The sequence below is a fragment of the Mastigoproctus giganteus genome, chromosome 3 (assembly GCF_048544385.1).
Source record: "Mastigoproctus giganteus isolate SK-2022 chromosome 3, ASM4854438v1, whole genome shotgun sequence".
In the NCBI taxonomy this organism is placed as follows: Eukaryota; Metazoa; Arthropoda; class Arachnida; order Uropygi; family Thelyphonidae; genus Mastigoproctus; species Mastigoproctus giganteus.
This window is the reverse complement of record NC_143577.1, coordinates 91,600,130-91,615,121: the sequence shown is the minus strand read 5'-3', so window position 1 is coordinate 91,615,121 and position 14,992 is coordinate 91,600,130. Positions and strand designations below refer to the sequence as shown.

The window sequence follows — 14,992 nt, the reverse complement described above, 5'->3', positions numbered from 1 at the left end:
GGCTCCTGGAGTAGCAGTAGGTGCTTGGTGGAGTTTGGATATATCCTGGTGCAATGAAGTTGAATCAGAAGTGGCTCCTGGAACAACAGCACTAGGTGCTTGGTGGAGTTTGGAGATGTCGTGGTGCAAAGGAGTTGAATCAGCAGTGGCTTTTGGAACATCAGCACTAGGTGCCTGTTGGAGTTTGGAGGTGTCCTGATGCAAAGAGGTTAAATCAGAAGAGGGTGGAGAGATTCCTAGCCTTGGTGAAGATTTGAGACCAGATGCAATGGTAAGGGCCAAGGCAGGTAGCAGTAGAGCTGGCTGGTAAGGCAGAACATAATGGGTCATCAGGGCCCTGATCAGATTCCACAGACAGTGGGCAACCCTCATCTTGTGAGGGGTATGCAGCTAGGGAGATGCCAGCTCTTGGTTCTTTGATCTTCTTTCTGTCCTTTTTCTTCTTCTTCAATACAAGATTACCACTCTTTGATGGAGTCTTAGTTAGGACACTGGGCTGAGGTGGGCTACCAGGAACAGGCCCTTGTTTAGTGGTAGAACTGGAGCTTTCGCACGTAATCATGGTAGAAATTTCAGTCCGTAATTTGGGATGAAAAGTATGCAGTGAAATATGAGTGTAGGGATGCAGCTCGTTAGGGGTGAAAAGCAAGTGACACAGGATTGGGCTGGTATTGGACTGTCTAAGTGATTTAGTTATTAATCAGAGTATTGGTTCGTAGCGCGTCCACAAGGGAGAGCTGCAATTTGCATACCAAATAAAATCCACGTGTTGGCAGTCACGTGACTTTTGGTCTACGAATAAAGCCTTTTGTTTCTAAGGAGGAAGAAGCAATGGCCACCCTCTAGCTTCGTAATTTATCGTTAGCGCTAGTATACGTATGCAAAAACCCCGTAACTCAACATGGTAATATGCATATAATGTGTCGAGAGTACAGTTAATCTTCCCAGTGTTCCAAAATGCAACTTAATAGCTAACAATCAGCAAAATACTACTAATTCCAAGTGAAATAGGGGGCAGTTCATCAATAAGCAACAGCCAGACTAATATGGGAGCAGCCATGTTCGTTAGGAACAACGTGGTAGCTGGAGCAGCAAAGAAATATTTTGAAAATCGTTAATAACATTGCTGTTCCCTAAAAGTCTGGAATAAAAATGGCATGTACGAACTCACCGACTCAAGGAGAATCCAGGACGTCAAATTATATCCAATAATGCACAGAGAATATCACAAATTAGAACAACTTTTGCAGAGCAAAAAATTCATTGGCAGGGAAGGGAGGTAATCTATATTTTGTTCTGTTTTGTTCATTTTTTTGTTCATTCTTTTGGAACTCAGTTATGATTGCGCTTCTACAACATTTTTACTAGCTTTTAGCTCTCATGAATAGCATAATTAGTATAATCGCCGTCCTCCCCACATCAGTTTGAAGAGACCCGAGTTTAAATCCCGTCAATGACGAGAGGAATTTTTGTGGGTCTTTTTCATCACGTGGGTGAGTTAGTTGATCTCATGCGAGGGTAATGTTTTTTTTTTTTTTTTTTTTTCCAGTTAACTTGGTTTTTTCGCCCAGAGAAATCCTAAAACCATACAACGACCAAACAACTAGATTATAGAGGTTTTTCACACATCCCACAAGAATTCAGGCCTTATTGCAATCGAGTAGTTGTTTTAATTCTGTGTGCTCATTTTGTTTTTTTGAATTTTTCAAAAATTCCAAAAGATTTTTCACATCATTTGAAACATTGAATACTAAAGTCTTTGTTCTGGTCACCAAGTAAACTTTGAGGAAATTTTCAAATACGTTTCTAATATTAACTCAGCATTGATGTAATTTCATCAATTATAAAAAAAAAAAAAAAAAAAAACCGATCTGAAGTAATTTACTTAAATTCTGTATTCCATGTGAAAGTTATTAAAAAAAATTTTCTTAGATGGCATCCGGTCTAAGAAATTCTATACTACCAGGGGATCTGATAGACCACAACTAGAATCCACAACAATGCCCTTTATCACAACAGCACAATTAAGAGTTAAAACGGATTTGTGTTATTTTCGGCATTTGATATTAGCTAACTTGGCATCCAGTAGCAGGCACATATACACTCTGTGACATCGAAATTTCAACGCCGTGAAGTTCGGTTTCCGCGGCAATAGAGCGAGGATACTTAGAGTAATGATATCCATGAAGTTAAGGGACACATGATAAAAGTTGCAGTTCCTTATGTGTGTGTGAACACATTTAATGACACAAAGTGCATGCAATGGAGAGATCAACATGATGTAAATCCACCACGGTTGCAGGTACATAAGCTAAGCATCTCGGCATTGAGTCGTACAGGTGGGAAATCGTGGGGTATTTTCCACCTGTGAAATCGTGGGGTATTTCCCACCAATTATTTCACCTGGTGTAGCAAAACATCCGGGGTCTGTACTGGCTGCGGGTGACTGTGTAGATGGCATCCAGTCAGGGCCCACACATGCTCTATAGGGGGAAATCCACGGACCTAGCTGGTCAAGGCAGTATATCCACATTATAAAGAGGAAATCGCGGAGGTATGTATTCGGCCATTATCCTGCTGAAAAAAGGAGTCAGTCACTTTAATAAGCAGTCAGATTGTCGTTGACGAACGATATAGAATCAACAATGGCTCTTTGAAATCCAGGTTATATTATCCAGACTAAGGATTGGGGATGCCTTATCCTACATTCCCAATACTTCTAGCAACCCCCTCCCTTCTTGGCTACTAATATCCTCACACTTCTAACCTACAACTTTTTTTATTTTTTAATTTAATTTTATTTATTTATTTTTATTTTATTTTTAACTTGGTCTCCGTCCAGGAATCTCAGGAGACCCTGGCGAAGACCAACCAGAGAGCCAATTTTACTACTTGGCTCACATCCCAACAGGGACTCAGCGGCCAAGCAACCAGAAGATGACAACAGAACATGTCACAAAAACTACATAAACCCTCCCCCCCCTCGGCGCCTACGTAGCCAGGTGGGAAGGAGCAGCAGTGCGTAGCACACGCTTCTTGATTAGACCGGGGTTCGAGCCCGTCACCACCAAATACGGAGGATGCGGAAAGGTCAAGGGAATGACCACCGCATATCCCGGAGCAATATGGCCTTAGTTGCTAATGCTCCTAAAAAAAAACCAAACAACAAACAAACATGAACCTCACACTTCTGGCATTTACAGAATACTGTTTGTGGGAAACCACCAGTAGTACCTCACCACAAACACTATTTACACAACTAAGAATTTGGTATACACATCTCATCGCCTGTGTCTCCTAATGTCAACGCACCCCCATTGCGCATCATATACAACTGATTGTTCATAATTTATTAATAGGTTGTCCTAACTATCCACTCAAGTACTTTTCAGTTATTTACAAACGTTACTGACATTATTTCACCATCTTGGATACAATGTTAATATGGAAGACTTACCTGAATCGGACTGGACTGTACTACCAAATGTGATCGTAATTTATTTTATTCATTACCCATTGGATAGACAAAGGTCAAACGGTGTCTGCCCTGAGATACAACAAAAACAACGTTTAATCAGCCAATGCTTATTGAGCCATTCGCAGTCACTTCATCTCAGTCTTATGAAGACTCATTTAGGCGCAAAAAATGTCTGTGGAAAAATATAAAATTAACTTTGTTATAAACGAATCTTATTCTTATAACCTTCCGTTCACTATGAATGAACTCAGGAAGCTCTCCAGAATTCTCGAAATAGTTCTGCTGGACTAGATGGAATTTTCTACATAATGCTTCGTCACCTAAATTCAATCTACTGAAATTTTACAACAGAATCTTTGAGGAGAATGTTTACTCTGATACATGGCATCAGTCAGTTGTGGTAGCCATATCAAAACTGGGGAAAGATGCTTCCTCCTCCAATAGTTACCGTCCTATATCTTTTACTAGGTGTTTAGGAAAGATACGAAAAAAGATGGTTCGTAGGAGACTTGTCTGGATTATTGGAGATCAAGGTGATATAACACTCCATCAATCTGGTTCCGCCGTAACAGGTCTACAACTGATGTCCACATCAAGTCGAAGCTCACATTCGAAATGCTTTTGTTAAAAAAAATAGCAATGGTAATAACTTTCGATATTACCAAAGCATTCAACACAACCAGTAAATATGGAATCCTCTAAGACTTATACAAACTTGGACTGAGAGGTAACTTGCCGCGATTCATTCAGAATTTTCTCCATCTCAATTTCTTTCAAGTACGATTCCAGAATGAGGTGGCCAAAATTCACACGCATGAAGGAGTACCTCAAGGATCGATTTTAAGTGGCACGCTTTGCGTTACGCACCAATGGCATTATTCAAGATATTCCAGCTACTGTGGAAACTTATGTATGCAGGCGATCTTGCTATTTCCTGTCAATCATCGAACATGGCTACCATTGAAAGAAAAGCACAGATAGCAATAAACAAAATTTAAACTTTGACAAAATGCAACGGCTATCAATTAACCGAGCGGAAAACAGCAGCATTACCATGTCTGTAAATTGCGATTGCTTCATCCGGAACCTCTATTAAAACTGAAAGGCAGAGAAATACCGATGATAGATTCCATAAGATTATTGGGTTTGATTTTAGACACCAAACTTAATTTTCATACGCATATGAACTACATGCCTCCAGAAATTAAACATCCTTCGTGTAGTATCCTCAGCATTTTGGGGTACTGACAGGCAGTCATTGCTGAATTTATATCGTGCTCTAATCGCCACGATTAGGTTATGGAGCTATCGTTTATGCTTCAGCTAAAAACAGCATCTTACGGTCTCTGAACAGCATCCAACACCGTACCCTTCGATCTGCATTAGGTGCCTACAGAACCTCGCCAGTACAGAGCTTGTACGTTGAATCGCATGACCTTCCGCTTTATCTCAGAAGACAACGCCTACTCTGCCAATACGCTGCCAAAATAAGCTCTCCATCTCATCCTTGCTGGGTATACCTCAACCAACTTCTTTGGCCAACACTTTACGAATCCAAGCCTAATGAACCCAGACCTGCTGGGATACGTCTTCAAGAAGTAATACAGAAGCGGAAAATCGATCTCAATAAAATTGCAGAAAGTACAAATATGCCTTTACCTCCATGGAATAGACATGATATTGATCTATACTTCGCTCAGTGGCCAAAAAATACCGTTCCATCACTTAACATCCGACAGTTACATGCCATCTATACTTTGGAACATATTGGGAATCTCATAATCTGTACGGATGGCTTTAAGTCCCCCTCACATGTAGGTGCAGCAGCTATATTCCCTTCGCATGTAATCTCAAAATCTCTTCCAGTTGCGTGCAGCCTACTTTCTGCAGAAGTGTATGCTATACAGTTTGCATTAAGTGAAATATGTGAAGTCTTCTCTCTGTCCTAATATATTCCTATTCGCCCAGTGCGATCTCAGCCATACAGGTTAAACAACATTCTCACCATTCTCTTCTACAAGAAATTGGCTTTCTTAATCTGGAATAGAAGGCAATGAAAAAGCAAACAATGCAGCCCAGTCAGCATCAGAACTGCCAAACAAAACAATGATAGCACCATACACTGATTTCAGGCCAATTATTATTAGAGAAAGAGCAGATCAATGGGCCCAGATATGAAGAAATCAAACCAATAATAGAAGAAAATCTTTATTGTACAGTAAAGATACAATAATGTGCCCGCCACAGCCAGGAGGCCAGGGGCTTGACAATGATATAGAAATATAAAAATATGTACAGTATAAAAATTTGTGCAGTTTAAAATATTACATAACAATTAAAAAAACGTAGCATTAGCCATTCAATAGATATGAGTATGTACATAGTTGTGAGGCAGACAGTACACCAAGGTATGTACACGTTCATATGTACAAAGCACATATTTAAGCATATTCACACAAGTCAGAAAATTTCACAGTGCCAAATTATTGTTCGGTATTGCATTTTCTTGTGAAGACAGTTCGTCGATTTGCCTGCGACGTGCCGTTATGCACCTCATAGGAGATAGCAGATGGAGATATCAGTATGAGTCGACATCAGGGGCCAAACAAAAGGGGAACAAGTTCGGCCAACGAGCGCCTGTAATTGAGATCAGAAGCGAATTTCTGCAGGTCAACTCCGATCATTAGCAGGGCTTGTACTGTAGGAAGTACTTGTCCAGGTAGGAATCTGTCACTGATCTTCAGCCTGTTCCGTTGTAGCTGAAGAAGAGGGGTGGCTCGTAAGGACGGAAGTGGAACATGCCACTGGCATATATCCCAGAAGTCAGGGGAGTTGATTTTTCCAACCAGCATTTTGACTGTGGTCGCAGTTCTCCTCATGCTGATTATTTGAGGCAGCCGCGGGATTTGGAGTTGGTCGGCCATGCTGGTGGTCCTCTGCTGAGGGGGGAGTCGATGTTTGTGGGTTGCCCACTTCAATATCCAGTATTCACTGGCGAAGATGGGCTTCATGAGAGAAGGTACTGCGGATGCCCATATTTCAGAGGCATACAGAAAGGTAGGATACACAATGGTTTCCAGATATCTGATTGTGGTTCTTGCGTCTGTGTTATGAAGAAGATGTTGACGGGCAATCCAGCGCATTCGGTTGATCTTGCGTAGAACACATTCGATGTGACAGTTGAACCTAAGGTTTGGGTCGAAGGTTACACCGAGATCTTTGTGTTTAGTAACACTTGGAATAACTGCACCCTGCAGTGAGGGTTGTATGGATGTGGGACACTTCTTCAGAGAAAAAACCATAATAACGGATTTTTGGGGGTTCAGTTTGAGACCGAAATGGTTGAGATGGCTAGAGAAAGCTGTGATCTTATTACAGATTTCCGATGTGATCACTCCCCTGTCGGCTGATGGTGGTATTTCAGTTAGGAACTTTATATCGTCGGCGTAGGTAATGACATCATCTCTGTTACAGACAAATGGAATAAGGAGGGCGGTAAAAAGTAGCCCTGATAAAACGCCACCTTGCGGCACACCAGCATTGATGGATCGGGTATAGCAGAGGTTACGATGAGTGAGGTACCCTTCTGTTCCGGAGGAGCGAGTGCAGAAAAGCGAAAACGTCACCTTTGATCCGAAAGAAATTGGTCAGGAGATTCAGAAGGGCTGAGATGTTGAGGCTATCAAAAGCAGCTTCAATATCGGCATAAACAACCGCCATTTCTGATTTGGCCTCAAATGCATTTAAAATTTCCGTTTGGACTGCCAGAAGGTTGGAGACAGTTGATATATTAGGGAGAACATAATGGAGTTGTTTTGATGATTGTGGAAGAAGATGGCGTGTTATATGCGGAAGAAGGACTTTTTCCAGTAGCTTTAGGAGCGTGGATGCAGTGGAGATCGGTCTATAGTGCTTCGGCTGGCTTGGTAGTTGAACTTTAGGTAGTGGGGCAAGACTGTATTTGCTCCAGGATGCCGGAAACACTCTATGAGAGAGGATGGAGTTGAACAAGTAGAGCAGAGGATCAAGGATATATGGACTGAGGCACTTTACGATGAAATGTGGGACATTATCGATGCCAGCGGTGCATGACGGACGCAGCGAGTTGATGGCTTGACGAAGCTGCTGTCGATCGATTTGAATGGAAAACAGCTCATCATCTGGACTTGAAATGGGGTCTGGTTGGTAATCATATGGTTGTGTGATGTTGTCTTGGAATCTGGCTACATAGTTGATCCATTCAACTGGATTGAAATTGGAATCTGGTTCAGAGTTACGGGTATATGGCACTTTGCCTTTGGATAAGGTCTTGTCAGTGTATTCTTTAATGGCTTGCGATTTCAGTCTATTAAACAGTGCTCTAGCTTTGGAGTACTGAGTTCGGTCATATGCTGTACCAGACTGTTTCCATTGTTTATGGAGGGACTGTTTGCACTTGAAACTGTGATTTAGCTCCGAAGACCACCAAGCATTAGTTCTAGCGGAGATACTGACCTGTTTAGCTGCTGAGAACATAGTAACAGTGTGCCACCATCTAGTTAATATGTCTAGAGCCAGTTCCGGATCTCCTGATTCGAGAACTTCCCAGGGAATTAATCTTGTTGCATAAAGGCATCTGTTCGGTTGTAGGAAGGTGGGAGAGATGATGATCTTCCTTTTGACGTAGTGGGAGACATTAAAGTTGGGCGTTGGGAGCTGCAATAGGACTACGATGGGTTCATGATCGGATTCAAAGTGAGTTTCGGGTTTAATGTCGACCCTACAGGAACCAGACGATAATATGAGATCCAGGCGATGAAGACCTCTAGTTGGGCCTTCGTTTATGATCCTGAGGCCACTAGGTGCAATCTTAGCCATAAGTGACTCATGAAGATGTTGGAGATTTGGTGGTAAGTTAAAATCCCCACAGATGAGGTGGATAGCAGATGTGTGAAGCGTATTTATTAGCCAGGATGCAATATCATTGATTGTCTGAGCATCGGGGGTTGGGGGTGTATATATTGCACCGAGATCTAATAAGCAAGAGTTGATCTTGACCGTTACTATCAATGCTTCGAATAGATTGGATTTGCTGGAGACTACAGGTACGAACTCAAGTCTACTGGCATTTATGATAACAGCAACGCCCCCACCACAGGTATGAGAGCGGGAGGTGAAGAAAGATTTGTAACCAGCAGCTTGGGCGGAGGCAATTGATTCTTGTTGTGGTTCCAGCCAGGTTTCAGACATGCAGATGACGTCAGCCATTTGGGACAGAAGCATCTGCTCAAGTGTCTCGAGCTTATTCCGAATACTACGAACATTTTGATAAAAAATCTTGAGTGTAAGGTGACACGAGACCTTCACGAGTGCTGATTCGAGGACATTATTTATTTTTTTTGTTGGCTTTTTAGCACGGTTGGTTACAATAGTTGGTATGAGCTGAGGGTGGATTTCATTGTAGCTGTGGTATTGCAGAGATTGATCAGAGGTTTTGTCATCGGGGTATGTATAGGGCTCATCATCGTGTGACCCTGATTCCTGGTTTTGGGGCTTCTGAGAATAATACTCCAAGAAATAAAACAGAATCCAGAAATATGGAACTCAACCATCAGAAAAAGTCGCAGAGAAGAAGTAATGTTCCCTGCTGCTTAGTTACCTAAGCAGCAGATATCAGGTCACACTCAACTTACGCACTATCATCTACTATTCTTGTATTCATCTACTATTCTCATCTACTATCATCTACGTTTCTTGTATTCTGTCTATCTTGTGAACTCCTCTGACCGTTTGGTCGTCCCGGAGTATAAACAGAAAATTTATTTATTTACTAGCTAATGAGAATCCCCCTCTCTGTTTTCGATGCCAAGTTCATCTTACAGTAAAACACATCCTTTTGGTGTGCCCGCGCTTCAGAAGTTCCAGACTACTTTGCTTCCAAAGTAAATGTAATAATCAGAATCCACCTACCCTTCAACAGATATTAGATAACTCTGCAAATCTAGACGAACTGCTTAATTTCATTCGGCAAATCCGTTTTGACAAACGAATCTGAAAATAGTTATATTAAAAAAAAAAAAAAAAACCTGGAAAGACATCTTGGCCTTTGATGCCCTTGTGTCTTAAAACCTTCAATCAACAACAACAAAAGAAGTTAAATCTTAAGAAATTAACGTAATACAAACAGTTTTGTAAATAAATGTATTGAAAGCATTTCAGAAGTTGAGCTAAAATACTCCTAGAATGCTCTAGACGTATTTTCTCTCCACCTCAAGCTTTGTAAATAACTCCCTTCTAGCTTATGGTTGTCCCAAGGTTTTTCTCTTTATGGAATAATAATAGTTCAGTTTCTTATCTGTATCTGTTGTGCCAAATGCATTTTGTTGTACGTTTTTTATTGTGCATAAAAATTGGCATATTAGTTAATAAAAAAAAAAAACCGAATATGACACCTGGGTCTGCGTTTAAAGCTGGAACTACATACTTTTCTTAATCCCTGTGGTTAGCCTACAGCTGGTACAAGTACACAGTTAAGACTATAAATAAAGTAATACTCATTAAAACCAGCCATATTGATCAAGGTCATTTCATTCACTTACTATTTCGTGACGAATTCACGCTACAATTCCACACCTTCTCATCAATAAACTGTTGGCCTAAAAAATGCACTGCATTTTTCAATTCAATATCATGAATTACGTGGGTCAAAGGTATACGGAGAAAGAGAAGAGACAGCCAGAAAAATGGTCTTGACTTACCTTTAGAAAATCTCATCCATCTAGCCTAGATGGTTATATGGAATTAAACACTCCAGAATAGCCTAGGCTATTCTGGAGTGTAATTCCATACTTCGCTGCGATAAATTGAATTTTCCCACAATGCCTTCGACGACACCATTGTTCTGACTTTCTGTGCTTTCATAACGCCGATTATATTTGTAAATACGTTAGTAGTCATGTGTTACTCTGTCGACCTCGGCTAATTTTCTCTTCGGAGAATCCGTTGAGAACGCCACAGTCCACCAGCTTTGTGCTTTATTTCTAAAGATGTTCAGTAAATCAATATAACGCTCTTTTATACGCTCCGTTCAATTTACATATTCTTTCAACTTTTTTTTTTTAAATTTCGGGATGAAGCTTAAAAAGATCAAATCCCTTGCTACTTTCGATCTAAAATTTACATTCAAGAGCCTCTTTCAATGACGCTAAATATGATGTAAAAATCGCACTTCACGGGCAAAATGCGAAGAGTTGCGCAAGGCAGCTGTTGCTTAGTTAATCGAGGACATTGTAATAATAAATCCAATTTTAAACCCTTCAACGTTGTTTTCCTTCGATTTTTTTTTCTCGATTTAGCAAGAGATATAAGAGAACATGGTGCAAAGCATGCTCTTAAATCTCTTGATTTAACAAGAGAACATGCTGCAAAGTTGGTTAAAAATCTAAATCTTCTCGCTGAAGTTTGTTAGTGACTGTTCCCAATTTCAAAGAATAATGACATGTAGAAACACGTAATAAAAAAGTCACTTATGCTACTGCGTTCTACAATTGGCCAGCTCATTTTTTATGATTATTTCAGGTTTCTGAAAGAAACTTGTATTTCGGAAACCAGGCTGTTTCAGACAAATGTTTGGAATCGTTTTCCTTCGTGTATTTTATATCAGGCTTATATTTCTAAGATTTATTTATGCAATTTGTATCTATTTAATTTCTTTTTGTTTATATATATTTTAAATTTATTTATAACAGGTATCAGATTAGTAACAAGGTGCGTATAATAGTTATTTTAATAGCATCAATAACTTCAAGAAATTGAGAGTATGCAGTGCTTAATATAAGAATAACAGTAAGTGACAACCCAGTTATGAAGTATAACTCCGCAGTATGAGAGATGCCAGATTGTGAGCGACAGTAAAGTACCAAAAAGGCTTCAGATTACGGGAAACTTACTAGATGAACAAGTTAGTGAAAAGCATTTTAGTTCGTAGTAAATCAGCGATTTACTATGAACTAAAACCAACTGTCGTGGCAGCCACTACTCCATCTTATCGTAAAATGTCTTCAATTTTTATTTAGCCATGCAATTTTAGTGATAAGATTCGATTAGATTCTAGTTTTGGTATTATTACAGCACAAAACAGTTTCAGTTAATAGAGAAGCGTTTATAAATCCAATTTTCCTGTAAGCTTCCCATCAACTTTACAGAACACTTAGATAAATATGATTCCGAAATCGCTTATTGGTTCCTTTTTGACAGTCGAAATCTTATCTTATCAGATTTTTGTGAGGAGCTTTCTATGTAAAAACGCAAATTTTTTTATCTATATTTTTAATAGATAAATTATTTTTATTTGCATAAGTGTTGAATATGTTTGTTTAAAGACGTTTGAATATAAACAGTAATTAAGAATTTGTTCATTCTCTTCCTTGAGGAAGCGGGGGAGGGGGGGAAGCTGCTAGCACTTTTGACAGCATACTTCAAAGGTCCTTTTATACTCGTTACAAAGTGCTTAATTTTGTTGTTTTTCGTTTACGTTAGGTTACGTTTTTCGATCCATTTAGAACGTTTTGAGTTTGGGTTATTTTGAACTTTGAGAACTTTTGGGGATCTGAAGACCAATTGAATCACGGTTTTGAAAAGTAAATAATGAGCACATGGATTTATGAAAGTGGAAATACTAGCAGAATAAAAGAACCTAGAGACGAATTCCATGCTAGGTTCAACAGATTTTTTTTATATATTCCCATCAACATTTTGTAATTAAACATTGCTGTGGGTCGTTTTAATTTTATTCTGTGTAGTCCCATTTAATTAATAGTAACTGGTGGAATCAACAGAACTTCTGGCTATATCCTTTATATTGCGAAATTAAACATTTAAATTACAGACAATGGTCTCTTAACAAATGTGACAATACTTTCCACAACCGTAATGAAACTTTCTCATCATGAAAGAACCTTTTTTTAATGCCCACAATATAATAAGGAATTTAATTTGAAGACCTTTATTAGATTAATTTAACTTAATTGTTTTTGTTAACTGAAAAGTCGTGCTATATCAGGATTAAATAAATATTCATATATTCTTCTGATTATAAATTAATTTATTTTCCCCTTCGATGATTGATTGATAGGAGGTGCTCAACTGGCGAAGGCATTTTTCAATTCAAGACCCAGAAGGGACAAGAAATAATCAGGGAACTAAAGCTAACCGTAGAAATGTGGTCTGCTCGGAAAGCTGCTGCAGCTATACGGCAAACAACGCAAGCCCTTCAGATGGAGTCCAGATGGCCTTGTCAGGTGACAGGTAACTTTTCTTATAATTTGGTAAACGCATAATAATGTTAGTGTCGAAAGCAGTTTGGCTCCACACTTCATATTATGTCTAATACTATAAGGATTAGTAAAGAGTGTTTCTTGCAGAAGGGACCTCAAGATTCTCAAAATGTCTATCTAAAGTTAGTTGGATTCACTTTTCCTGTGGGAAAAGCCATCTGGGATTCAGATTCACGATTAAACAAAACGCTGACTTGTGGCTTTAACCTGAAAACAAAAATATCTACAAATTCAAAATTGTGGGAAATGGGTGCTTCACTTCTTTAGTATCTCTGTCTGCCTTTCGCGCCTTTGTCCTTATAAGTATATATGAGTAAGTCGGATTATGGGGATCCTGGTCAAAATAAGCAGGAGAAAGAATCTTTCAAAAATTTGAATGGCAGTGATGAAAATAAAGGGTGTCCTTATACCACTCAGACATATTTACAAATAGAAGAAATAACTGGTCCTGGAAAGCAGCAACCCCAGAGTGACATCAACTCTGTGGTACTACGCTGACAGTGATAGAGAACGAAAAGGACCTGGGGGTAATTGTGCAGGCAGATATCAAGTTTTCTGAGCAGTGCAGGCGGTCTGCAAGGGTAGCTCAGTGTCTTGTCAATGATATACAGGAATATTTTAGTATTAAATCAGCTCACACCAACCACAAGAATAAGTATTTACTGTAACTAAATTTATTTACATATTAAAATAAAATATGGATAAAATAAATAAAATAAAATCATGGATCGAGCGCATGGGTTCTGGAACCGTAAATGGCTCGAGAGCCTACGAATCTGTTCATTCGACCACAATATTATGAATAGGGACAGAGGTATGCGTATGCATCCTCTGTTTGAAACTATCATCTTAAGTACGGATGAACGGTTTTGCTTAACACGTTCCCGAGCTATTTCCGCTTCCAGTTCAGACCATGCGCCGACTGCACCACGTGTATAGGTACCGTGAGCCTGTTATATATGGACGTGCTGCAGGAAGTTTTGTTACTGCTGAGGAAGGGAGCGCAAGCTTCCGAAAGCTCCAGAGATTTTTATCGTTTTTAATCCGGTTTATTTTAGTGTATTTTATCTCAAGGATTTTATCACAGTTTTAATGTTTTTACATGTATATTTAATATAATAGCAGTTTTTGTAAATATTTATTTTATTTTAATATGTAAATAAATTTAGTTACAGTAAATACTTATTCTTATGGTTGGTGTGAGCTGATTTAATACTAAAATATGAATTTTCCCAACCTCAGAGGCCTTTTTCAGGATATACAGGAATTTTTCTAGCAGGGATAAGGTGGTGATTATTCCCTTATACAGGAATTTTTCTAGCAGGGATAAGGTGGTGATTATTCCCTTGTATAAGAGAATGGTCAGGCCACACCTTGAGTACTGTATACAGGTCTGGAGGTATCATTTTAAGAAGGATGTAGAACTGTTGGAACGAGTACAGAGAAGGGCAACAAGATTAGTGAATGGAACAAAAGGTTGCTCTTATGAAGAAAGGCTTAAATTTTGCTAATTACAGTGTCTGGAGACTAGGCACCTGCGAGGTGATCTGATTGAGGTGTATAAAACCTTAAATGGCTTGAGCATGCTCAATGCTAATGGAATTCTCCCTCTTGCTCAGAATAATCATTTGAGAGGGCATAAATTCAAACTGAGGAAAGACAGACGTAGGATAGATGTGCGGAAGTTTGCCTTTAGCCAGCGGGTGGTTGGTTAGTGGAACAGACTTCCATCCTTTGTTGTGGAAGTTGATAACCTAAATAAATTTAAGGCTGAGCTGGACAGGTACTTGGAATGAACGGAGGGGTGAAATGGGAGCGTGTTTTTTTTTTTTTTTTGGCTGATGCTGCATAAGCTAGTTTTCTTGCATCATATGCCTCTGCTAAGGCTATTGTCAGAGACATTTTCTCAGATATGCCAGACAAGATGTACCGGATACCTGGGAGTCTAAAACGCTGATGGAACTGATATTCGGGTGACATTCAAATCAAGTAGACCCAATTTCAACGAAGTCCGGACGGTGTGTGACATCCAAATCCTCTGCTTGCACCTTCACGATGGTGGGACTGTTAGTAATCCTGGGTATAACCTCCATGCACAAGCACACGTTGGGTGACCACCCAGGTATGAACCAACGTAAGCAGGGATCGAGGTGTGGCGCCCACACCACATGGAGGAATGCCGCCCCTCTGTGTTACTAGG

At 39.6% G+C, this 14,992-nt stretch overlaps 1 protein-coding gene across 2 annotated transcripts in view; it reads left to right on the top strand.

Moving 5' to 3' along the window:
• LOC150088151 (docking protein 1-like) overlaps positions 1–14,992 on the top strand; it is a 263,117-nt gene that overhangs the window by 232,771 nt on the left and 15,354 nt on the right. For both annotated transcript variants that reach the window (XM_090370591.1, XM_090370590.1), the window contains exon 4: positions 12,591–12,763. In XM_090370591.1, coding sequence (XP_090226717.1) covers positions 12,591–12,763 — 173 coding nt within the window. The remainder of the gene's footprint in view (positions 1–12,590; positions 12,764–14,992) is intronic.